This window comes from Osmerus mordax, chromosome 4, assembly GCF_038355195.1.
Source record: "Osmerus mordax isolate fOsmMor3 chromosome 4, fOsmMor3.pri, whole genome shotgun sequence".
Lineage (NCBI taxonomy): Eukaryota > Metazoa > Chordata > Actinopteri > Osmeriformes > Osmeridae > Osmerus > Osmerus mordax.
Window position 1 is genome coordinate 12,786,263 of NC_090053.1, and position 26,216 is coordinate 12,812,478.

The following is a 26,216-nucleotide window of genomic DNA, read 5'->3' on the forward strand; positions in this document are numbered from 1 at the left end:
ATGCTAGAAATGCAGCACTCAAATCCCATACCACCAAAATATAATTGTTTTATTGATTGGTCCATGCACAATTATTTAATTATGTTCACAGTTGTATGTATGAAATGATTATTGGCTAATATCATTATAATATAATTGCAGCCTTAAACACCAAGTTGCCCCCACTTCAGATGTCTTTCGTTGATATTTTGACAGTTTTTCCAGACAAATTGAATTTGCTGGTGTGTAATCAGATGCCACCCAATAGCAAGGTAAGTCTATGAAGAAAGTTTATGTTAGAAACATTGGTAGCAAATGCAAATAATCTATTGCACACTAAATTAAGGGAAAAGCATATACAGTAATTGGTGCATCATGACAAGAAGCCAAATACATTTGTCTCAAAACTGAAACTAATCTTGAAAGCCCCAAATTCTGCCAATTTATTTCAAATTGTACTATTTTAGGTTTACTATTCACATCTATAAAACAATTTCAACTCCTTTACAGGGTGCATTGTTTATTTTGAAAAGGGTATCACAGTAGTGAAGAGGGAGGCTGCTGTTTAAGAATGATTTGATTGAGCTGGTGGAGGTATCTCTGGCACAGTGAGTTATGGATGTCCAGCAGAGAGAAGCCTCTTCATTAGGAGAGTGATTCAAATGGATGGGGGACCATAGAACCTAGACTCCCCTGAATTCCCTGGAGCATAGCTCTCATTCTGGACTCATTTATTTGAGACTTTGTGTTGATCAATAAAAGGTGCCTGCTGCTCACCATGGGGTCTGGCTGGGAGAGAGTGAAAGAAAAAACACACAGAGGAAAGAGAGAAGTGACTTGTTTTTTTGTTAAAGAGATACACATACTGGAAACAATTCAGGCTTTAAAGAACCTTGGGGAAAACTCCAGCCTCAGCTTTTGTTTCTCTGTAATTTTCAGTACGGGTGTCTATTTTGGTCTGAATGAATTTCAAACCATCTTTTCATGGCCCAAGCATTTTCAAAATATCTCTCAATACTACTTTCGGTTACACTGAAAAAAACGTATTTCATGAAGGATTAATTATGTAAAAATTAAGTTTTCAAAAGGCCTAAACAGATCCCTCACAAATAATTTATTTACACATACAGTACAATACCAGCATTAAAGCATAAAGCTTCATAAGAACATTCCATCAGTTCCACAATGCTTCTCTTTTCTCACTTATTCTGACAACTGACAGTCACTCCTTATAGCGCTTGGGGGCTTATTGGTCCATGTACTTATTTATTCATGTACAAGCATATAACACAGTAACAATCTATTTTATATAAGTTATATATGCATCAAATTCTTGAATACCTGCCCGTGTTATGAAATACAATTTTCCAGAGTAATCAAGTACCATTATCAAGAAGCTGTACATAATTGGTGTTGCACTGTAAAATGTACTGTCATATTGTGGTCAGAATGTCTTGCAGCATTTATATAACTTATTGTAATAATATACAGTTGGGTCCATAAATATTTGGACATTGACACAATTTTCATCATTTTGGCTCTGTAAACCACCACAATGGATTTGAAATGAAACAATAAAGATGTGCTTTAAGTGCAGACTTTCAGCTTTAATTTCAGGGTATTTACATCCAAATCAGGTGAACGGTGTAGGAATTACAATACATTTTATATGTGGCCCCCGCCTTTTTAAGGGACCAAAAGTAATTGGACAATTGGCTGCTCAGCTGTTCCATGGCCAGGTGTATGTTATTCCCTCATGGGAGTTCGTTATTTCATTGACAAGGAGCAGATAAAAGGTCTAGAGTTCATTTCAAGTATGGTATTTGTGTTTGGAATCTGTTGCTGTCAACTCTCAATATGAAGTCCAAAGAGCTGTCACCATCAGTGAAGCAAGCCATCGTTAGGCTGTAAAATCAAAACTAACCTATCAGAGAGATAGCAAAAACATTAGGTGTGGCCAAATCAACTGTTTGGTACATTCTTAAAAAGAAAGAACGCACTGGTGAGCTCAGCAACACCAAAAGACCCGGAAGACCACGGAAAACAACTGTGGTGGATGACAGAAGAATTCTTTCCCTGGTGAAGAAAAACCCCTTCACAACAGTTGGCCAGATCAAGAACACTCTCCAGGAGGTAGGCGTATCTGTGTCAAAGTCAACAATTAAGAGAAGACTTCACCAGAGTAAATACAGAGGGTTCACCACAAGATGTAAACCATTGGTGAGTCTCAAAAACAGGAAGACCAGATTAGAGTTTGCCAAAAAACATCTAAAAGAGCCTGTACAGTTCTGGAACAACATCCTATGGACAGATGAGACCAAGATCAACTTGTACCAGAATGATGGGAAGAGAAGAGTATGGAGAATGGAAGGAACTGCTCATGATCCAAAGCATACCACCTCATCAGTGAAGCATGGTGGAGGTAGTGTTATGGCGTGGGCATGTATGGCTGCCAATGGAACTGGTTCCCTTGTATTTATCGATGATGTGACTGCTGACAAAAGCAGTAGGATGAATTCTGAAGTGTTTCGGGCAATATTATCTGCTCAGATTCAGCCAAATGCTTCAGAACTCATAGGACGGCGCTTCACAGTGCAGATGGACAATGACCCGAAGCATACTGCGAAAGCAACCAAAGAGTTTTTTAAGGCAAAGAAGTGGAATGTTCTGCAATGGCCAAGTCAATCACCTGACCTAAATCCAACTGAGCATGCATTTCACTTGCTAAAGACAAAACTGAAGGGAAAATGCCCCAAGAACAAGCAGGAACTGAAGACAGTTGCAGTAGAGGCCTGGCAGAGCATCACCAGGGATGAAACCCAGCGTCTGGTGATGTCTATGGGTTCCAGACTTCAGGCTGTCATTGACTGCAAAGGATTTGCAACCAAGTATTAAAAGTGACAATTAGATTTATGATTATGTTAGTTTGTCCAATTATTTTTGGTCCCTTAAAAAGGGGGGGGCCACATATAAAATGTGTTGTAATTCCTACACCGTTCACCTGATTTGGATGTAAATACCCTGAAATTAAAGCTGAAAGTCTGCACCTAAAGCACATCTTGATTGTTTCATTTCAAATCCATTGTGGTGGTATACAGAGCCAAAATGATGAAAATTGTGTCAATGTCCAAATATTTATGGACCTAACTGTAAATGTGGACTCAACATAGAGGGATACACATATGAGATGACTGATACTGTAGGACCAGGAATGAGGTTTGTATGTTTTTGAGAGAGGCCTGAACGGGGCTGAGATACTGAATAGAATTCAGTCTGTCTTTGTCTACTGCAAGTTTGTCTAGCTAACTCATTAGTGTGTGTGTGTGTGTGTGTGTGTGTGTGTGTGTGGCTGTGCTGCTCAGGGCCTGCTGTTTGCCACTGACAGACATGGCTAGGCATAAACAAACAGAGATGTAAGACACAGGTCACAGGCTCTGGGGAGATGGAACGATTGACTGGACAACAGTTCATACAATTCTCTAAACAGTAGATGTGCATAAGTTTGAAAGTGAATTATTTGCTGTCTGCATTTTTTGTTCAAGATATTGTGGTGATGATACTATATCATCAATACAAAATCTTCACTGACAAATTGGATTACTAAACACTCCACACACAATCTGTACCAACATTTCAGTTTCAGCCTGCTAGTTTTACTCCATGGACATTTCAACTTCTAGAACAAGGAAGGCTTTGTGGAGACTCTTTGTTTTTAGGCCTTTGAATATCTATTCTTTATGATCTCTATTCCCTCCACTGACATTAACAGGATGTGACAGCCGTACGTAGGTGACAGGTTCGTATCCCAGGTCTGGTGAGAAGACAATGGAGAGAATGGTTCAGTTTCTCAATTTCTTTTCCTAAACTCAGAAAAATATTTCCAGAAGGTATCAGTGGATTCCGTATTAGCTGGTTCAGTGACTAATAGTTGTTATGACAGGAAGCCGTGTCAATCAGACGTCAGGACAGGAGGGAGAAGTAAAATAAACATAAAACATGGAGACTAAAAAAGAGAGTTATATAAAGCACTCCTTGAAGTTCAGCATAACACCTCTTTACCCCCAGTGTCTCTGTTCTATAATGGCATAGAGCAGGGATGGGTTGATGCTGTCTTTTTCATCTCTCAGCCTTTTGTTAACATGTAGGGAGAGAGAGGGAAGAGAGAGAGAGAGAGAGAGAGAGAGAGAGAGAGAGAGAGAGAGAGAGAGAGAGAGAGAGAGAGAGAGAGAGAGAGAGAGAGAGAGAGAGAGAGAGAGAGAGAGAGAGAGAGAGAGAGAGAGAGAGAGAGAGAGAGAGAGAGAGAGAGAGAGAGAGAGAGAGAGAGAGAAAGAGAGGAGGAGGAAGGAGAAAGATGAGGGTGCTAGGGATTGGACTCAGACCCTACACACCCAATTAAAGGAATCTTCTGCTCAAAGACAGACTCTTGCAACATGTGTTCTGACATTTGTCTTCCTGAGTGTTGTGATTTACAGTACCATGGAGCTAAAGGCTAAATTAGCAACACCCCACAACATCAGAGACCGCACATTTCTATCTGATTCCTGGCTTAGATTTATCAGATAGTGTTGGGTAGGCAAATTAGCAGGAAAAGCTCTGCTTTCTTGTTCACATCATACAGTCTATGGTTACATGTCAATGGGCAACCATATATTGAGCTTTTATACATCAGTACAATAAGCCTCCATATTTGACTTCACTATGGTCAGTCCCTACTGTAGACAATATCTGCAGTTGTGTGATGTGTATGAATGTATACCCACTGTATCTCAACGTTCAGTAAATTAGGAAATATGATTTTCAAATTCATCGCTGTAATTGTATGATTATGACATTCCAATGTACTTTTTTACACTCCAGTGTCTTATCACATGACACTGAGACGCCACTGAGGTAGGACGTAGATAACAAGATGACCACTGAGCAATGACAACATTAATTTATAAAGCAGCCCATTAGCGCGATGAGGATGCAGTATAGATGGACAGAGTTTTATGACACAGGCCTCTATTACAATCAAATGCATGAGACTGAGTACATTGAGAGCACACAACCTGACACACAGAAGCAATGGGTTATGGGATAGTAGGCCATCTCATCAGCCAGTGGGGAAGTGTGATCTCACAAGGTGAGCTGGTGCTGGCGGAGAAGGCAGCCTTGCGGTCAACAGGGAGACAGGGGCCTTAGGGAGAGACGCTCTTAACTTCTGTCAGGTACAAATAACCACCACATTTTTCACCTCCTGATTTTTTACTGAGAAAATCACTCCAGTCCCTAGTTATATGAACTCTATACACATGCCATGAGTCAACTGTAGCTTTGACAGGAAGGAGTTTGCCATAACCTGACAAAAGGAAATCTACAGTAGGCTACTGTACTACAGAGGATTTTATTCATCTGAAAAACTGGTGTTGCCGGGTATGTTGTTGTATCACAGTCACACTGACATACATCAATCTTTTAAAATCAAATTAGGACAGCAGTTCATTTCTAGATAATAGTGTCTTAATGTAATGTTTTTAAGTAAAAGCCCAAACCTTATTACAGTACAATAACTTGCTATGCTACTAGGTGGTGCTATTTATCAATTTGACTTGAAATTTACAGTATTCTGTCTGAAAAAGCGTTTAATAGTGCCCTTGATATTAGACTCAGGCAGCACAAACAGGCCAAGACAATAATATCCCAATACTGTATTTCCGGACACCTGCATCTGTATCTTAAATAACCATACTGACTCATGTATCAAAAACTGCACAACTGCCCACAGACCCACTGTACTTTCTGTATGGGTCTGTGTGTGCCCTGTACACACCAGGCTACACAGCCATACATCACATTATTTATTGCTTTGAACTGCCACTGATATGTCACTCTGCTTCTCTCCTGATACCACCATCTGTCAGACAGAAATCAGAAATACAATCATCCCCCCATGTTGGATCTTTATTCTGTCAACTGTTTCAAACCGTTGCCTTGCCTCTTCATTTCCCTCACATGAATAAATGAAAAGTCATTAATATGTCCCTTTCATTTTGACTCCGGCTCTCTTTGCTACATAATCAGCAGGGAAACCATTTGTTGTGCAGCTGTGTTCAGTGGACTCTCATTCTGATGTCCGATTTGTAACGCAACAAAGAGATGTCAGGATGTCCACCCAGGACAAAACATCAGGACTGTGAAATATCGGTGCTCTTACTGTCCAATACAGTATTGTTTCAATCCTAATATTTGGTACTCACTGGACTGGACTGTATTGTATTGCTCTTCCTGTATAGTGTCATGACAGTTCAGGATGTCCTGTTATTTGTGGTAAGATTACACTTTTTTTCCCGAAACTAGTTCCTTCCAAGTCTCAGGATTAAAGAAGGAAAATTCATTTATCTTGGTGGCTGTTGTCTGATAAACTTTTTATCTGAAGGGTGTCCTGTCTGTCTCCCGAGTCTTCCTCCTGTGCTCGTCTGATTTGAAATATAGCCTTACATAATGAGGGAGAAGAATGGAGCGGTGGAGCACCCCTGAGCTGGTGTCAGCTTAATCAATCATTTTTAAACACAGCCAGGCATGTAGAGCTGCCCACCTCACATTCTTCCCTGCTCCAGTCTGTGACAGTGGCATAATTCATTATCACTCAGAAATTAAACCAGCTGCATAAAACGTGTCCTTGTATCATCTCAGTTTAAATGCAGGACATGGCTCGAAGGGGAGTGTGTGTGTATGTTTCTGTGTAAGCGTGATAAAGACAGAATAAATGACAAAGAGACAGACAGACAGAGACAGAGAGAGAACTAGAGAGAGAGGGATAGATTTACCTTCGAGGTTAGGGATACATTGAGAAAGAAGGTTCATTCAGGTAAAGTTCATTGGTACGAAAGGATTTGGCCACCTTTCAAGACAATGTACTTAAATTCTATTCTCTACAGCTCTCCTGTTGTCTTGGGGCATTGGGGTATTAAACTATACTTCATGTGTATTTAGTTATAGATTAAATTATGTGTAATACAATAATAATAATAATAATAAATTAACATGCAATTTGATATAAACACACATGTTTACGTAAAATCTACACTGGAGAATATTTTCTATACAGGTGTTTTCTTCCACTGACATTTATACTACTGTGTGCCTGTTCGACCATCTTGTCTTTACATGGTCAACCCTCTTTCTGCCTATGAGCTCTAAAATTTCAGGAAGGAAACTATCACCATGTTAATGCACAAACACAAGAGTGAGACCTTACTCAATTTACCAGTCACTGGAACCAGTCCTCAGGTCTTTTTCTGGGGTGGACTGAAGGCCATGTTATTGTGACCGGTGGTCAACCTCGCTTAGCCGGCTTGGTGGCAATGCTGTGGCTATAACCTATTTATGTTCTATCTTAATAACATTCCCTACCTTCTATAACCTATTCTAAAATCATAAACAATACTACTAATACAAATTCCTGCTACTTCTACCATTACTAATAATAATACAAGTAATGATCCTACAAGACCAATAATTATTGACTGTTTTTATTTTATTTGATTTATTTTCAATTATAACTGCTATTATTTGTATAAGCAGTAGCAGTTGTAGTATAGTTGTGGTGATTATGTCATTAGTTTAACAATTTGTGGGTAATATACCTGGTCTATTTAGTCTGGAGAGATCTGAAGAACAGTAGCATATCAAAGTCCACGTGCAGCTCTTTTAAAGGGGCGTGGTTCCGCCTGCAAGGCTCAGCGCTGATCACATGCAGAAGGCATGGTGTTTATAATCGCACTACAAACAGCACAAGCATGGAGGCCGGAGCTATGAATGGAAAGCTTTCTGTCGCAGTCGTACACTGGCGCCAGATATAAGCAGTTTATGTCACCTGAAAAGATGCATAGAACCAATAACCAAATAATAATAAATATTACTAATGGTATCCACAAAAACAGCAACAACAAATCTAATCGACAATATTAGTTATTGTAATAGCCAACCAGCCAAATGGACAAGATAATATCACTAATATTAATATTGTGATACATGTAGAGAACTTCCTCATAGAGATAAGTCATGAACAGCCTACATTTGTATCTGCATATTCATACAGTATGTATCTTAGCACACATGAGACACTATTGTAAATTGGACAGAAATTCCAATGGTTCATGAATGATTCTATTGCTAGAAATTATGCACGCATGCATAGCTTCTACCACTGAATCTATATGACGAGGTTCATGATGGTTGATGATTAAAAAAGTTCTAAAAAGACAATCAATTGGTTTGGTTTCTAAATTGGTTTTCTGTGCTAGTTCACCACATCAAATAAATAATTTTATATCCGGTTGTTTCAGGTTAACTGCCTCAAATTTGGAGTGCTAAACCTAGAGACTATCAAGTCCAATCTTGAATAAACCATAGGCTTTTTCTATTTAAAAACAGATTTACACAAATACATTTCGCAAACACAAAGTCAGTGGCCACTTGCACTAAGTCATGGAAAAATCAACTCTGGGAGCTGTAGCCTGTACATCTATTAATCGGCTATTGACAACCTCTCCCTTTTTGGTTGTAGCCTATGACTGGAGCTCTCTCTAGCGCTACCAGTGGACAATCAAACCTACACACACACCTCAAGACACACTCGCATATCTCATTTCTGAGTTCTACTGTAAAATAGATAGCTGACGAAGTCTCGGAGCTCACAAATCTTTAAGATTTAGTCTAAAATACTACCGATAGTTTAGCAGTAAATCTGAAATTCAACATGGAGTCTCCTCCAGATCCAGCAAGCGACCCGGGCAACAGCGCTTCAGAGCCGGCTACCCCGGTCAGGGAAACCCCGGTAAACCTGGAGACGCTCCGAAAAGCGGACCATCCAGTTCCCATTCGAAGGCAGACCTGTTCAAGCACCAATAGAGGTAAGCAGCTGACCGTTCTCATTACATGAAAAATATTGATTGATCACCGAATGGTTCAAACTTAAAAACGGATTCATTGCCTGGAAGACTTCGTGTGGCTCTCCAATCAAAGCTACCCTCAAAAAATGTGCAGATTATGTTATTATTGACTAACATAGGGCTATATGTCTGTCTTTCTTATCATAACAGTTTTGTATTTATTTCACTGTGGCAAATGTGTTGCCTTAATGCTTTGCCGTTCGAGCACAACTGACAGATTTAGCAAATGTTGATATCCCCAGTCATTACAGATAATAATCTGTTGGCTGTAAGTGACCGTAGCTCACAATCCACCAGAAGTCCGCTACCAAGTTATTAGTTGCTGATTACCGTACACATGTTCACTTATTAAGCCTGCAGCGTATGTGGCTACACGTTTGTGAATATGGTAACCTACTACCATGATGAACTTTTAGAAACTGCATTGAACAGACCGATATCGAATGCTATTATATTTTATTATTGTATTTGGTCCACTATCGTTTACTCCCCTGAATGTATTTGTATTTCGTTTTCTCACGTGAAGACGTACTGTATTTGACCGGCTTGCCATGTAACGCGCGCCAGGTCAGACACATAAAAGGTACATCACTAAATACAGACATTTGGTTATTTATTTCAGTTAAGTCTACTGGTCTCGTGTAATTCATTTTACCACATGATTACCGTTCATGTTGTACAATACAGCAGAGGTTAGCCACACCCCCTACAGACAGCTTCCATTCAAACAGCTCTTCCAAGTTCAGTGAATACATTTCCAGTGTAATACTTCTGTATGCAATACATCAATGACTAAAAATTACATTTCAGACATAACAATTATTCAATGGTTTCTTGTGAAAGACTCTCTAGTAAAGGAATCCTATATTTAGAGTCTTATATGGTGAAAGTGGAATGTAAGCGGGTTATGTAACAGGTTTATCCATAAACAGAGGCGCGCCAGAGTGAGGGAGAGAACGAAAATCATTATATTTTCAATTGTAAGCGAGATACGTGATACTGTGATCAAAACATGTACAGTTTACAGTGTGTATCAATGACCGAATCACTTTACAGTTTGTGGCATAACGGGATTGTTTCACTTTTCTAACAACTTGGTAGGTTCCTACCAAAGCTCGGTTATGTAATAAGAGGCAAAGGAAGTTACAAAGGCATTTTTGCAGTCCAAAGCTCTCAGGGTGTTCTTTTTAAAGAAGTCTGGTTTCGAGACACTGCTAACCTGCTGACCCACATTCACCCCCACCCATTTATACATAGTTAAAGTGTGTCTAGAAGAGAAAGACAGGAAAAAGGACGCCTTGCTGTTATGTAACGCTGAATGGGCGAAAAAAGTGAGACAAAACTTTAAAGAATGCTTCAAGGAATCTGTGCCTGCTGTAAAACTTTTCTCCCCCGGTTTTTTTCTAAATACTTATTCCTCAATAATAAAAAAAAAAGTAAAACAGTAGTACTGTTATATAAATATAAAAAGGATGTGATGTTATTAAAGTATTGTTGTTTTTTGTAGGTTGAGAGTCTGCTGTGAAGTTCACTTAACTGTAGGCTACACTGGTAAAAACTCTACATTTGATCAGATCTGACAAACAAAATGAGCCTTTTTAGCATGTTAATAAAAACATGAATGCTCTGTGATAGTTCTCTTTCTGTGTACAATAATACACACTTATTGTCCATTCTAATATGCACCACCAATCTATTGCAGGATTGGAATAAAGTGAAACAAGAACAGAATGTGGCTAAGCAATTCATGACACACATGTACAGTAAGGCATTTTCAGGATTACAGTGCCACATTCAGACATCTATCTACATCTCATTCCTTATGTAGAACATTTACTGCTTTAACCCTGAGCACTAATACCCTTTAAGGATTGCTCAGTTTTACAGAAGAAAATTTGGAAACAATCAATATTAATAGATAGTTATGTAAGTTGACAGCCTCTGCTGCAGAAGCTTGGTTGAAGCCTCAGAATTACATATGTAAGCTCTGAATCTCCAGATGTGATGAGAGCTTTGGTGCTCAGCCCTGAACCATGCACATTTGCTGGTGTGTGTGTGTTCATCATCAAAATTTTGAGACTTTTGTTATTGAGGGACAAAGGTAATAATTGTTAGTCTGTTGCTGTGCAAAATGAATGGCGATCATGTGCTGTTTGTAAACATAGTGTGTGGATGGGCAAAATGGGCCTGAGATGGCAGGATTGAACACGTAGCTGACAAAATTGTTGTTTTTCCTACACTGTCCACCCTTCTGTTTCTATTCCCATTCAATAGTCTGTCAATATTACTGTTCTTAAAAGTAGTGGTCTGACTTGTCTGAGTAGTGAGTCTGTCAGTACAACACTTAACAGCCTGCTCTCATCTTAATTCATCACAGCATGCTTCCTATTGCTCATAATTTCTACTGCTACATATAATGGGTCTGAAAACACCTTTCAGCACACAACCATCCCTTTACTGAACACCTAAGTTGACTTTTACTACAAGAGTCCATCAGCTGTACTTGGAGCCGGAGTGGCAGCATGTGTTTAGGCTGCTCTGACAGAAGACGGATGGGGCGCAGGGAAGCATAGGCCTCCAAACAAGGTTTTACACAAAGCCTCAGAAAGCCCCGAGCTGGCATGGTGCTCACACTACTCTACTGGACAGCAACATTAGTGAGGCTGTGACATTCTCAAATACCAGGGATTAGACTTCCCTGCTCGCTGAGGAGGACCAAGCAGCAGGTAGCCAGACGCCTGCCTGCCATCCAGACAGCCAAGGTAGATCCTGGAGAGCAATGTGTTTGGGTCTCTTACTTCTTGGCAGACAGCCCATGACATAATAATGGGGTCTGTCCCTCCTTGATTTGAATACTTAGTGGTGATACAGTATGTAACAATATCTCTTGTTGAAACTTGTCATTTGTTGCAATGCTTTGTGTTAGCTTTAGTCTAAGGCCCACTATAAAACAATCAGGTTCACACTAGCCTTATCAAGGTCATTAAATCAGTAAGGAGTCTATTGTTCAAATAGCCACCGGCAAAAACTGCCATCTAAAAAATGGGTTTGCTGGTTGATTCAGGCAAATCGGATTTACTAGATGTAGTTTAAACCTCTGTATCACCTCACTTTACCTTACCTTCCCTTCTCTTCTCTATAAAGTTAATTTACAACAGATCATTCAAAGAGTTTGTGTTAAGCAAAGTTTGTTTGTCAGATTCAAGTAATATTTGTTTAGCCAATAGGATAGCGAGTGTCTACTATGCTGTTTTATGTGGCATGTTGCTGTCAATAGAGATTTGTAGGAGGATGCCTACAGTTCAGACTACATTGGGACTGCTGTGGTTCCTCCGGTCCTCAACCTACTGTTATTTGTACAGAACACCACCACGCGTACCAGACATTCCCTCCTATTACCTTCACTCAGGAATGCTCTTAGAAAAATGGACCCCATTGGACCCCATTATTATCAAAAAACACAAACGAGTTGTATTGTAAATGCAAAGCTCACAGACCTCAGTTAAATGTTTTAAGAAAGAAAAACTACATTCAGAAAAACACGTCACTTAAAAGTTTGTTTGTCCTAAAGTTTATGGAGATAAGTTTGTGTTTGACCCAATTGACTGTATTGATTAAACATATTTATGGACTACTCAAAGTTTATCCTTCTGGGGCCATTCATTTGAGAGTTTTAGAGTCACCAGTGGCTCAACTGGGGCTGGCACGGAAGTCAGTGCTAGTGACAAGAACCAGATTTTGATGCAAGATCTCCAGTGGTGAATGACAGCTCAGATCCATGGCCCATATACAGAAGTTGGTTGCAAAAAAAAAGCCTGAATAGTAATGAACGGAATACTCTAGATGCATTATTGGAGGGTGTTAAAGGAGTCTAAATTTAATGTGGTACACTGTGACCCAGAGTAAGTAGCATTGCTGTAAAGTTGTAGTCTGACAAGAGTCAGCCAGTACTGAGCTGTGAAGTGGGTCCCTTGGTGCAGGCCATGTGGGGGAAGGTGGTGTAAAGGGTCTAAGGATCATTCAAAGAAATTCTTATGTCATATCCAGGGCCAGGCCTGTAGCAGTTCCAATACCCTTGAGGATATGTAAAGAACTTGAGCAGATATACATACTCTAAACACTCAACAAAATGAAGTGAAAGAAAGTGACATTGATCAGTATCTTTATTTTTTCATCTGCAAGTAATTTTTGTTGCTTGAAGATTCTACCGCAATCATTTATTGTGTGGATAAGTCTTACAGGCAGGTCATGCTGCAACCAAAACCTAACATAAATCCCTTTTTCAAAAGCAGAACGCTGATACTGTATGTGTAGAGCATAGAGCCCCTCCCAGACATTACTGTTATTACAGTAGAGAAACAGCTAGAGGTAACAGTGTACAATCCATGGTCAAATCCATGGTATTTCAACAGTACACCCAAGAGACACTTAACTGTTGTTATTCTGAGTGCTTACTATACTCCAGGTGAAACAGTTCTCATGGCGGACATGTTTTTATGGAATGTGTTTAGAGTGTGGGATGACTGAGGTCAGTCAAAAAGAATGGAAAATGTGTATGATGTTCTGTCACCTGTAGAACATGTAGAACACACTTCTGAGGCTGGGAGGAGAATCATGTTTTTCCCCACTGGTCCAACTGTCTCTTCTAATTGATGTGGATATTGCGCAATATTGTCGTTGCTTTTCCTCCTCAAATGTCCCTTTACAAGATGTTAAATATGGTTTTAAAAGCAACTATGGAAATTCAAAGGGGCATCAAAAAGTAGGTCATTTCAGCAACTTGACTTGACATCTTCTTTGTCCCAACAGACCAGTTTAGTTGCATCTTTGTATATTGTAGTCTCTTTTTCTGCAGTAGATTGAGAGTCATATATTAATAAAAACAGTATATGTACAGGTTAAGTGTTGGCTATTATTTGTTTTGATATGCTTTAAAACAGCAAAACTTGTAAGATTTTGTCTAACTTTACTCTTTCCTACAGTATAACTCAATTAGTGTAATATAAGTCATAGTAGATACATAAGAATGGAATATCCTGCTTATTTTTCTTTTACCTAAAATAAACAAAAAAAAACTTTTTTAAACAAAAAGATTACACAACTTGAAAATAAGTGTAATTTCTTCCGGGTTGATTATTTATATCGAGTAACAAGCAAGACCTAATCTCATAAATAAGAAAGCGAGTGATACAGATCCCATTCCCTCCAGGTATTGCAGCCACTTAATCGAATTAGCTCTGCTCTCAGGCTTGACAGATTCTTCAAACACCCCTGGTGACTTTTGAGTGCCGATTACAATCAGCTACTATTTTCAGTGTTTGATTAAAATCTTGTGAGGTTGGACAGAATCTTTTAGAGTGCAGAATCAACTAATTATTAATATATTTGGAGCCCATCTCTTTAGCTTTTTTGCCAATTACCGAAGGCCAATGAACTGGAGTGGTTAAACAATACCCACAAGTATTAATCATGTTGAATCACATTGGATGGGAAACTATTAGCTAGATCTTATTTAAATGTATCAGTAGTTAGGGGCATATTGTTCAAGGACAGGGGTCCTTACTGACCTTCAGATTTTCTTCATAGTACAGTAAATGCAACATTAAACATTGTGTGCACTTGATTTTATAAACAGTGTACTGTAGATCTGTGAGCCTGGACATATCCTTTATGAATTTTAAACCTTGAAAGCTTTGTCTGGGAGTCAGGTGGCTGAGCGGTTAGGGAATCGGGCTAGTAATCAGAAGGTTGCTGGTTCGATTCCTGGCTGTGCAAAATTACGTTGTGTCCTTGGGCAAGGCACTTCACCCTACTTGCCTCGGGGGAATGTCCCTGTACTTACTGTAAGTCGCTCTGGATAAGAGCGTCTGCTAAATGACTAAATGTAAATGTCTGTGTTGGTGGTCCCTACAAAACAACAGCAGTTGTTTAAACTTTCACAAATATTTTATTTCATTGGCTGTGGATAAACAGTGTTGAGAAGAACTGATTCTTATTCTGAACTTATGCTAAGAAATACATTTTAAACAATTTTTGCTGGTTCATATTTTCAACAACGATCATTTTATCCCATTGTTATCGCCCTAAAACAGAATTTGAATATGAATAAGCTACTAATGAATATTTGATTGTTGTGCATATGGATTGATTGCTGTACGAGGTGCAAGACAGAGCTTGATGAATATGTGTCAAAACTGCTGAGCTGAACTGTGGCAGACACTAAGACTTAGTCTTGTACCATCCATGGAACACCAATCATGTTCACATCTAAAGACATTAGTTTAGATGTGTTATTGATCAGCATTTGCTACTTTATTTTCCTAATGTCGTACTTAAAGAGCAATAATTAACACCATGTCGGGTTATTAAAAGCCTATTTTTAAGTGACAGACGGAAATAGATCCACCGAAATAGGATGTTGGAAGTCTTCAGTCAATGTTGAGGATGGGGTTGTACAGATAACAGATCATTCTTGGCATACCAATAAGGCTTCTCATTTATGTTCCGATTTTGGAGTGGAATTCTGAGGCTTAGTATCATCATGCTGGTTGACCGTGAACATACTGACAGATGGAAGTTTGTGTGTAGGAAAGGAAATCTTTATTTAAGGGATTGCTCAGGAAGTGTTGATTGCTGATTGAGGGTTATCTTTGCATTGGGTCTGTCAAGCTAAGTTGATTTCATTTGTCTGTCTGAAAGTCTAGTAGAATTGGTGAAGTTATAATTATAGACACATTGAACTCAGTGAAATCTTTTGAATAATTCACTTAAATGTTTAGATAGTGGTTGTTTGTTTAGATCATTTACTTGATTGATAAAATAGTAAAATAAAGAAGGATTTTTAATTCATTTTGTGTCATCCTGCATTAAACAAGCTTTGCTTGCAATGCTCATTAATTGCTGCTTGCTCCAGAAGCAATGTCTGGACTCTCTTACCTGGCTTCGTGCCACAGTGTCTTCTGAAAGAGCCACTTCATCTTTGTCAGGGACAGGTGGAAATTTGCTGCACAGTCCTAATTGGACAAAGTGCCTTTCAAACTCAAGCCATCACTCAACGATAAGATTATCAGTTAGACAAGGTGTCAACATAGGTTTCTCTCTTGCATGTTTTCTCCTCACCATCTCCCTCTTACTTTATTTCTCCTTTCCTTCCTCTTTCTCTTTTTTGTTTTCTCCCTGTCTCTGAGTGGCACAGGGGCAAAAAAACATACAGGATTTGTTCCACCAGAAAGACAGAAAGGTTACTTCAATATGTACAGGATGCATGTGTAATGTACTGTACATTTAGCTATAATGGCAGTGCTATTACAGCACTAACATCACTCATGTTTTCTGTACAAATGGTAGTTTATTTACTGAGTCTGCAGTGTACTGTGATAGGCTTAAACATTTTACAGATGGACTTACCATAATTATCATACCTGGTACCTGGAACTTACCATGTTATTTTCTAATGGTTTTGCTTGACAATCCAGCAGTGGTGATGAAAGCATGTGAATATATAAGGAAGAGATGGTTCATTTAGGGAAAGTTATCTGTTGTGATATCAAGTTCCCCAACATCTCTGATATCTAACAATTGAAAAGTGAGTGCATGAACATTTCAGTCAGGTAAATTGAATAGCAAACATATTGACATTATTGTCTAATTGAATTGCAAATGCTATAGCTCTTCCCTGCTTCACTGTGTATCTGGTCCTCTTGATTAGCACAGACGCACTGCATTTCCTGTGCTGATCTGATACCAGGCAGGAGTGGACAGGAGAGATTGATGGTGGTGTCCCCAGTCAGACAGATAACACCTGATTCTGCCCGCAGGGGGTTAGTCTAGCATGCTCTTCCACTGGACCTCTGATGCAGAGTGGAGTGTGTTGAGGAGGTGAACCGTTCCTCCACTCAATGCAAATCCAGGGCCACATTGAGTGCTGATCCCAGAGCGGCTGTGCCAACACAGCCCTGGGCGCTCGGCTCCTCGTGATCCATGCATCAGACACACCTGGGAGAAAACCCACACAGGCTGGAGGGTCATTTGTTGAGTTGTATCATGCATCAGAACACACACTCGCACATACTGACATGCGCCCCCATGTGCTCACACAACTACAGTACACTCACAGATAACACAGGTAAATATTCTTTGTTTGTTATTTGTTTAAGGAACTGTGGTCCTGAGAACAAACGGGTGACATTCAAGGGGAATGTGTAAGTAATTGCCAGTCTTACCTTCTCCCATCTTAAAGTCTTTTGAAAGAAAGAAGCTACTCTTAATTCCTGACCTTTTGGTATGAATGGCATTTCGACAAAAAAAAAATCAGGAAAAGGTATCATAAAGCAAACAGAGATAATTTGCTGTATGGGATTTTGCAGAGGCAGAGATTATAGCAAGACTTAGTGCTGGGGCCTCTGTGTGTACAGCTAGGGCCCTGCTCTGATTTATCTCACAGCAGCGTTATCTTCACAGTTTGATGATGCACCATCCAGCCTTGACCAAAGGATCCACCACTCTTGTTTTCTGACCCTGACAGTTCTTGGAAGGCTTGCCTTGAAAGCCACTCAATTGTCATTTTACCTGAAAAGCTGAAAATATCCACTGGTGGAGGTTTGAGATGGACCTAAAGAGGCTACAGGTGATATACACACTGTATAACCTCACCATTTTAGATTGAACAAGACAGTTATGTTTGAGATAAAGCTGTTCGAGGTAGTTTTTTTAGACAACCAGGCCAAGGAAAGGGTGATGTTTAGTTCTAGACTTTATTCCTTGCTGCTGTGTATACAGAAAGCACTACAGAGAAATGTACTACATAGAAGGCCATTTTGCAATTGATTCCTTGGAACTAGTTTTTTTTAAATTTAAGAGTCCTTTATTATAATGGCACTAGTATTGATGCAGAGTGCGCAGAAAATTCCAAGATACTTTATTTATTCAATGTTATGAAGTCTAGCACAAGTTCACCATGTGAGAAGCAGATGGTGAAAGACTGCTGTATAATAGATCTCAATATTAACTGTAGAGCATGCTGGGAGTGTTGGTGGATGGCACACAACAGAGTAAAAGAGAAGCAGTGACCTTCTGTCCCATCATTTACCCCCTCGTGCCCCCCACGCTGCTATCAAATTACTTTGTTTTACCCAATTAAAGTAGCCGGCTGGGCATCAAGCAGGCTGCCATTTTTCGCTCACCTGAACTCATGTGACTTCATCGCTCTGTCATTGGGAGAGATGAGCGTCAGTGGGTGATTTTGGCATGGCAGAGGGCTGCCTCGGACCCCTCTGTTTTCACGGAGATTAATGTAGCGATCCTCTGGTTGGCGGGAGTCTCACTCTGCACCGCACTGGTCTTGCTCACCTGCTCCCCCACTAGCGTACTGTACACTTACACACTCTCAGCACCGGGCACTGGGTTTGCGTTTTACGAGATCTTGTTTCACTGCTCAATTAAAATGATAATGAGTGAGATACAGCATGTGAGGTATCCTGAACTCAGTCCACACTGTAAAGGTGTCATGTTGTTTACCAAGATGCAGCTTGTCGGAGCAAGCTAAACGTGCCGTAACCTTTTGTGGCTTGATGATAGAGAGGAGGCGGCACAGAGAGACAATATCATGGCAAGGGATGAGTGAGGGACTGGGAGGTGTGGTGCTTAACAGCCATACGAGCACAGATTATGTGCTTGAAGGGGCTGAACCCAGTGCCAGCAGTGACAGTTGGGCTGGGAATTGAGTGTGCCTAGGCTGTGTGGCTTGACTGTGCTTAGAGACACCACTGGGTCCAGGGCTCATCTCTGTAGTCCTCCTCCTCCTCCCACAGACGTATTGTGGCCAGCCGCTCTCCCCGGCCCACTGGGATAACAAACAGGCCCCTACTTCTGCTTGATGAGGACTCACTAATGGCTGCTTCTTTGAAAGCCGGTGGGCTTGTTTGAGGAGGAGTGTCTTTGACTTCCATTCCAGCTTGGCTTGGCTGAGCATTCGTCAGGCCGCCTGGCTTTGCTGTCCTGCCCACTCGACGGTCCGCCAAGGGGCTCGAACGTCTGTCATTTGTTTTACTTTCATATGGAAGTTGATGATTTACCAATAAAGAGCAAAAATAGTTTTTGATGATGCCCATAGACATATGGAGAAGGCATTGTCACTGTAGCTCGTCTTTATGCAGCTAGTTAGGCTGGAACTGAGAAAAAATAAGAATATATATTTATATATACATAGCCTACTCTATATATTTATTGATTTAATTTAAGTCAAATTTCCATCTCATATGCTAATTTGATGCACATTTTATGTATTACAATGAATGCTTATTTTGTGAAGATGGTCCATGATGGGAGATGATCCATTTCTCCAGCCTGTCCAACAGTGTAGAGCAGCCTGATGTCTTGCTGCCCTTGGCCTCCAGCCTCAGTGGAAGTCAGAAAGGGATGGGGTCACTGCCTCCAGAGGGAGATGCTGTTCCTCCTGCCCTCCTCGTTACCAGCCCCATTCCTGCTTCTGGAGACTCCATTAGAAAGTTGGAGATGTCCTTGGAAGTCCCCTTTCTCTAACTTCTCTTTTCTTCATTCTCTCTCACTCTCCCACTTGCTCTCTTTTTTCACTCTTGAAACTAGGGCGGAGGTCATAATGGCGAATTTGATGTAACAGCCGATCTGCTTCCATGGAGCACCTTGTCAGCTCCAAACAATAGGTTTGCTTGAAATGTTATGCGGCATAAAGAATGTTCACATATTCCCTGAGAAATGTCCTCCGCTGGTCATTCCCCAAAGAGACGAGAACATTTGTCTGCATACATTTTCAACAGTTCTGGCCCAATAGAAAGTGGAGGTTGAGACAAAATGATTTCATTTTATACGCTTAAAGTACTGAACCAAAGTTAGTTCAACATGCATGATGAAAAAGCAAATGTATGTACGTGGATCTTGTATTTATGGATCATTGAAAAAGTTGGGCATTCACACAATATATAGTTAGTCTGTTTCAGCCAGGCTGGTACTGGCTGTGTGCTGCCCATCTTATTTTTGATGCTGATTTAATCTCTTGCTCTAACCTATTGCATAACATTGGAGCTCTTAGGCCGAACATGAAGACTGCGAAAAGTAACAGATGTTAGTGGTTGCATAATGGCAAGAAAGAGGCGGCCGACTGTGATGTTGTACAGTGGTGTGATCAAAAGGTTTTAATTTAAGTTGACCCCTCTGTCTCAGTGGTATCCCAAGGCTGGCTCACGGCTGGAGCTGACAAAACACAGGCTCTCATCATTGCACGGGACTGAGGATGAATGGACACACTAGCAAATCATCTCTGAATATGCAGCCCCATAAGGGCACGAACAAACTCGCACAGCATTGTGTAGGATATATTTTTGTTGACATGTTAAGGGACTTGTTGAGCATGTTTACGACCACTTTTGCAAATATATTTTGTCTTATCATATTTTGATTTCATTTGATAGGTTAACTATTTAAAATATACATGTACCTCCCTTTCATATATATGTTTTTATTTGTAGAACACCACTGTAGCTGTTTTTAAAATTCAGAACATAATTTCCTAGCGAAAGGAAAGATGAAAAAAGCTGTAAGGTTTTTGTGATAATACACATCTCCTACCAGGCAGCAATGCTTGGCAGTTTTCATCTCAAATTAAATTCCTTTGGATATGACATTTTAATTGGAACACTAGTCCCAGTAATTGGACAAATTAGAGAATGTCTGCTGGGGGTAAGGTAGGCATTGGAAGAGGTGATTTGGAATTCTCTATTTAGAATTGTAATTCACCATCTCTGCTGTGTTTAATTTGTGTTGCAGTCTGTGAGTGTTGGTGCACGGGTTGCACTAGTGCTGGAGGTCTCAACGGCACTCAAGGCTCACATTGTCTTCATTAAAAGCGATTAAGGAATAGGTCAATTTAGTCTGCTTGGCTAGCTGTGCTATATCGTTCTATGAAATGTCTTCATCTGTCTGTGGGTCTGGGTAGGCGCTCAGGCAGCAAATATGAACAGTCACTTTTTTATGCATGTTTGCATCTATGATTACTGAGTCAGTGCGCCATCTTTTTATAGGTTGCTTTGTTTTGTTCTACAGTAAGGCTCTATATGCATGTGTGCGTTTGTATTTGTGTGTATGTGTGTGCATGTCTGTGTGCGCATGATCTGTGTACGTTTGCTGTCTGTTCACTGATTAGCCACTGTCTGGTTAGCAACAAAATACAGTGTTCCTCCTGCAGTATTTTGTAAGCAATTTAACCAGGATAGAATAAACATGAAAGTTAGTGTTGCTTGATTTCACAAACACATACCGTTGAAACATTGTTGAAACATAACACAGAACAATCAATATATTTATTTTCAAAATATGATATTTAACATTTGTCATTGACACCAGTGATTTTGTTCTGTCCATAGATAGATTTTATGTGCAGATTACTTATACTTACTTTTCTGATTAATGGAGTCATTCGGTTGTCTGAATACAGTAGTGTACAGTTGACCATAAATAGTTACTGTATAGGAATTATTTTAACCAAATTTGTTGCTGTCCAGAGATAAAGTTTATACTCGCTAACCATAAAATGTGCATTTGATTGTTCATGGCAGGTTGGCCACCTGACGGTTTGGGAATTTGGTAAGGGTAAAAAAAGGGTGCCAGGTGGGACCAGGTGTAGATAAATGTTGCCCCATAAGTCATTCGATTAGAGAGGAAATTGCATGTTAGTCTCACACAAGGCTAGAGATCTTTTTAATCCAATCAGTTAAATTAATCGAGCAAGTAATAGTTACATTATCCGTCGACATAGTAACAGGAACCCTCTGTGATAATCATCACAGGTACCCATTGAAATGTATATCCAATGTGCCTATCGAAATATTGTGTATTTGCTCATTGAGTGTCAACAAAAACTATTGATACCTGTTAGAGCCTGAAATTATGAGAATAATGCTGTGTGTAGTCAGTCCTGAGCACTTATCTCAATATTTCCATGTAATTATGGGCGTGGCTAGTTCTGGTTTAGTCTGCACTTGTATTCAAAATCCCCCCAAAACTATTCCCAATATTATTTGTCATATTCTGCCTTTGGCACACCAACTCACATAACCACAGCTAATTCAGTAACTCAGTAAAGCAAGCGTTGTGGTGGTCTTTTTAATAAAATTTATTTTGACAAACCATAACACACCACATAAAACAAGTTTTTTTTCATAATTAAATAGTTTAATTGTTTTAGCTATATGTTCAGTAACTCTTCATCTCTTAGTAAACCGAGACAATAGAAAACTTTAATGTATAGTACAAAGAATATATGAGTATATTCCCTCATTCTAAACATTGTTGTAGAGGTCAAAGTCATGAACTCTGTATGGTGCTGTCATTCCATAGGTGTAAACCAGGGGGAATCTTTTAGGATGTGTTATAAAGAACAGGTCCATGGTGGATGTATCGGATTTGTAAAGGGGAACCCTGATTGGATCTCTGCATGCCGGAGCGTGGCGGGAACAAGGAGGATACGAGGGTAAGGAAGGAGAGGGGCTCCTAGACACAGGGGCCGCAGGGAGAAAGTTCCCCCATGCATGTCAGAGTTTGAGGAAGTTGAGAATTGATGGAGCCCACAGGCAGGCCTGCTAATTTTAGTTGAAATCACCTAAGTGGTTTGGCTAATTTATGCATCCTCCTCGGTCTCACCCCCTGGTTCCTCTCTCTCCCTTGCCTCCCTCTGCCTCCCCCTCCCTCCAAGATCCGTCCACATAGCGTGAAGGTACCAGGAGGTGACAGAGGGAACAGAAGGGTATTTTGTGCCCAGCTGACTCGGAGAGTGCTACTGTAGGTGGTTTAAACTCTGGTAGTACATTTTGATTCAGTTTGACCCTTAACAACAGTCTGGGTTTAATGATGTATTATATGACTTATGTCACTAAGCATTCACTTAAGAACAAAATGCTCTGTATCATCTCTTGTTATTTCTAAACTCAAACCGCAGTGATCAATTACGGGAAGTAGAACAGAAGCACATTTAATGACAGCTGAAACAGGTTATATGCATTTAGCATCTCTTACTAAAAGAGTTCAAAACAGGGAGAACATACTACTAGTCTGATTACAATGTGAACTTGCTGGTGAAGAAATTGCAGATGTCAGTGTCAGATTTAGAAAATGTGTGTCTTTGCTTTAAAGGCCCAGAGCACAGAAAGTCACAGAGCTCGAATTGCATTGCTGGAACAGTCCTTCAGGAATTCAGTAACAGATCTCACCTTCTCTTTATTTCTTGTATGTCTTTAGACATTCAAGCTTATAGAAAATGAATTTAAAATGGCCATGAACTTTAAATTGCAATGAAGGTGAAAGGTCAGTATAGATTAGCTGAATATTTTTCTTCTCATTAATTAAAATCCTCTTATACTCTTTGTATCTGCTTGTACTGTAAGTTCTTTGGAAAGAAAGCCCTTGGAATTCAAATGGAGAGATAAGAGTAGGACCAAAATCCTTGAAGGGGCTCCAGGGGTCATTTTGAGGCTAATTAGTCCATTTGTTTTTTTTGACTTCCTGAAGTTTTTAGAGACATTATGGTCATGTAATGTACCCCTACAATACAAAGTCATTCATTTAGTTTAGGGGTTTGAAATATATTGTCAATACACCTGTGGTATATTGCATTGAATTACTTCAGATCTTCAGATGACGAGTGATTTGTTTTATACAATCACAAAGGAGGACATGGAGCTTGGCAGTATTATTTAGCAAGCAGCTATGTATATTTGTAGTGCTAATGACAGAGATGGAAGCAGAAAACATACATTAGCAAGGGTTGTAATATAGGATATGGAGTATCTACTTGTTTCATTTAGTTGTACGTAAGAACTTCATGAATCACTTGGAAGCAACACTGAAGAGGGAGAGTTAGGCTGGGTAATTGTGCTGGTGCAAAGTTTCCTTAGGCAGAAAGAGCAATGAATCTGTCAACAATTTATACAACAACAATTATAAAAAAGGGTTATATCCTCAGTGTTTCATTTGCAGTTACATTTTTCATGTGACACTTGCTTTTTAAATACAAAATATACTGTAATACTGTCTTTTCATAAAAAAGGTTCAGTGTTAAATCATAATATTTATGTTAATTGACGTGTAGTCAAATGTGTACCTGAGGAAAATACAATGTGTATAAAACAAGTGGTTTTAGTTTTGCCAGGAGCAGGAATATGGAAGGATAAATTGTATCCATTATCTTTTAAGATTCCACCAAACTTTTGTATCAGATAAAAATAAAATAATCTCTGCATGTCGTCTGACCATCTATACTCAAATCATTTTTCAGAGCTGGGAAAGAAAATATATGCAGACTTGTGTGCGAGCCAGCAGTTTTTGGCAGAAGGTGTGTGGGTTTTATGTGCCAAGCACCTGGTCAAACTGTAGACAATGAGGGGCTTATGGATTCCCTTTATCCCTGGACAACTAAGATGATATCTACAATGTCAGAACTCTTTAAAGAAACTCTGAGGCACATTTATTAAAGGCAGTGTTTTTGGATTAAGTTACATTATGTTGATACTTTTAACAGCATGATCTGCCAAACAGCATGATCTGCCAATGACAGGGAACCTGACCTATGCCACCTTTCTCAGTATGAAGTTGATACTATACGTGAGTCAGTGTACTTATCGGACGAGGATGCTGTGTTTAAGCTACATTAAACGTAACCGATTTCTGTATAGGCAGAGAGAATAGAGGGACCTGCTTGAGTCATTTAGTGATGATCTAATAATGAGTTCCACAGATGGGTTTGTTGGCTGGAGTGCTCTGCTGAGTCCACTGTGTTGGCATGTGGTAGAGAGTGTCAACGTGTCTCCCGTACAGGTTCAACTCCAAGCTCTGGGAATTGATGGCGTCTGCCAGACACGCTGGCAGTCCCTGGCCCCTCTCGCCTGTTCTACCTGGGCTGGAGACCAGCCAGGGTTAATTATAGTGGAGCTCCTGAGTCTTGTGTCACTGAGGATGGCAGACAGAATATTGTCATACTGCCATGTCCTATACTGCAAAGACAAGTGGAAAGACACACTACTCTGACAGAGTTTGTGCAGGTTCACTCTATCGCAATCACTATATCCACTAACAGTAGCAGAGTTTAATCTATGGGGTCTAGGGGGTAAAAGACTTCGGTGAGATAAAATGTATGTCCCAAAGACATTTGGGGGGATTTTGTAGCTGTTGTAAAAAAAGGATTACCGAAGTCAATTACTATTGCAGATCTGATTTTAAAGTATTTTTCAGTTTAAATCAACTTGTATTGCTAAACGTATGAATCGTTGTATACTGTACAGTATGTCACCTGTTTTTATGTATTTTTCACTCAAGAGAGCTTTGGGTAAGGCAGAAGAAAAACAGTAACATTCACAAACATTTTATTGTATTTTTCAAAGCTGACCATACAATGCTACTTTTAAGCTTAATTATAAAGACGTTGAAGAAGTTGTGAATCTCAATATCATCTCTCATTTAGCTTTTTTCAAGAGTTAAGTGTGCTTGTTCCTTTTTTACAAGTGTCTCGTCATGCTGGTGTACACTGCCCTAGAAAAAAAGTACAGTTTGTGTTGCCAAACTTTTCTCCCTGTCTAGATATTTTTAAAATGCCCCATTTCCGCCATTGTTGTGCCATTGTTTTGACCTTATTCGGAACAATTTCCCCAAGTCAAATTAGCTTTCAAATTCAAAGAAATGTTCTAATGTAATAGTTTGATGGTTATGCCTCTGAAGTACGAAGGAATGGGAGGCCAAGCCACCAGGGTTAATAATATTCCTCCTCTTCAACAAGTACCTTGGGATCCTTTGTGTCCTTGAAATCAGACGGCATCTTGTTCTGGGCACCTACTGTACAGTATCAGGGTTACTCTGCAGCACTCATGGGTGAAAACTGTCTACAGTCTCAGAGCCCTGATCACATACTTTCAGACCTGCTCACTCACCACATTGTGGAACTTTACCTTTAATATACCAATGAATGCTGATGTAAAGAATCTCCTATATCTGCTGTATCAAATCTGAATCTCACCTTCATAGGAAGTATCCTTCCTACTTGAGTTGGGACCAACGAAGATTGCTACCGTATCTACTTCAGAACAACCTGCTTGACCCCAACCAATCGGGCTTCAAGACTGGCCACTCCACAGAGACTGCCCTCCTTTCAGTCACCACTGCCCTCCAGTCTGCCAGAGCGGCTTCCAGGTCATCCGTTATCATTCTGCTGGACCTTTCTGCAGCGTTTGATACGGTTAACCACCAGATCCTGCTCGCCAGACTTTCTGAGATGGGCATCACTGG

At 39.9% G+C, this 26,216-nt stretch overlaps 1 protein-coding gene across 2 annotated transcripts in view; it reads left to right on the plus strand.

The window, feature by feature from the left end:
* Positions 1–8,722: 8,722 nt before the first annotated feature.
* roraa (RAR-related orphan receptor A, paralog a) overlaps positions 8,723–26,216 on the plus strand; it is a 160,987-nt gene continuing 143,493 nt past the window's right edge. For both annotated transcript variants that reach the window (XM_067234483.1, XM_067234484.1), the window contains exon 1: positions 8,723–8,876. In XM_067234483.1, coding sequence (XP_067090584.1) covers positions 8,723–8,876 — 154 coding nt within the window. The remainder of the gene's footprint in view (positions 8,877–26,216) is intronic.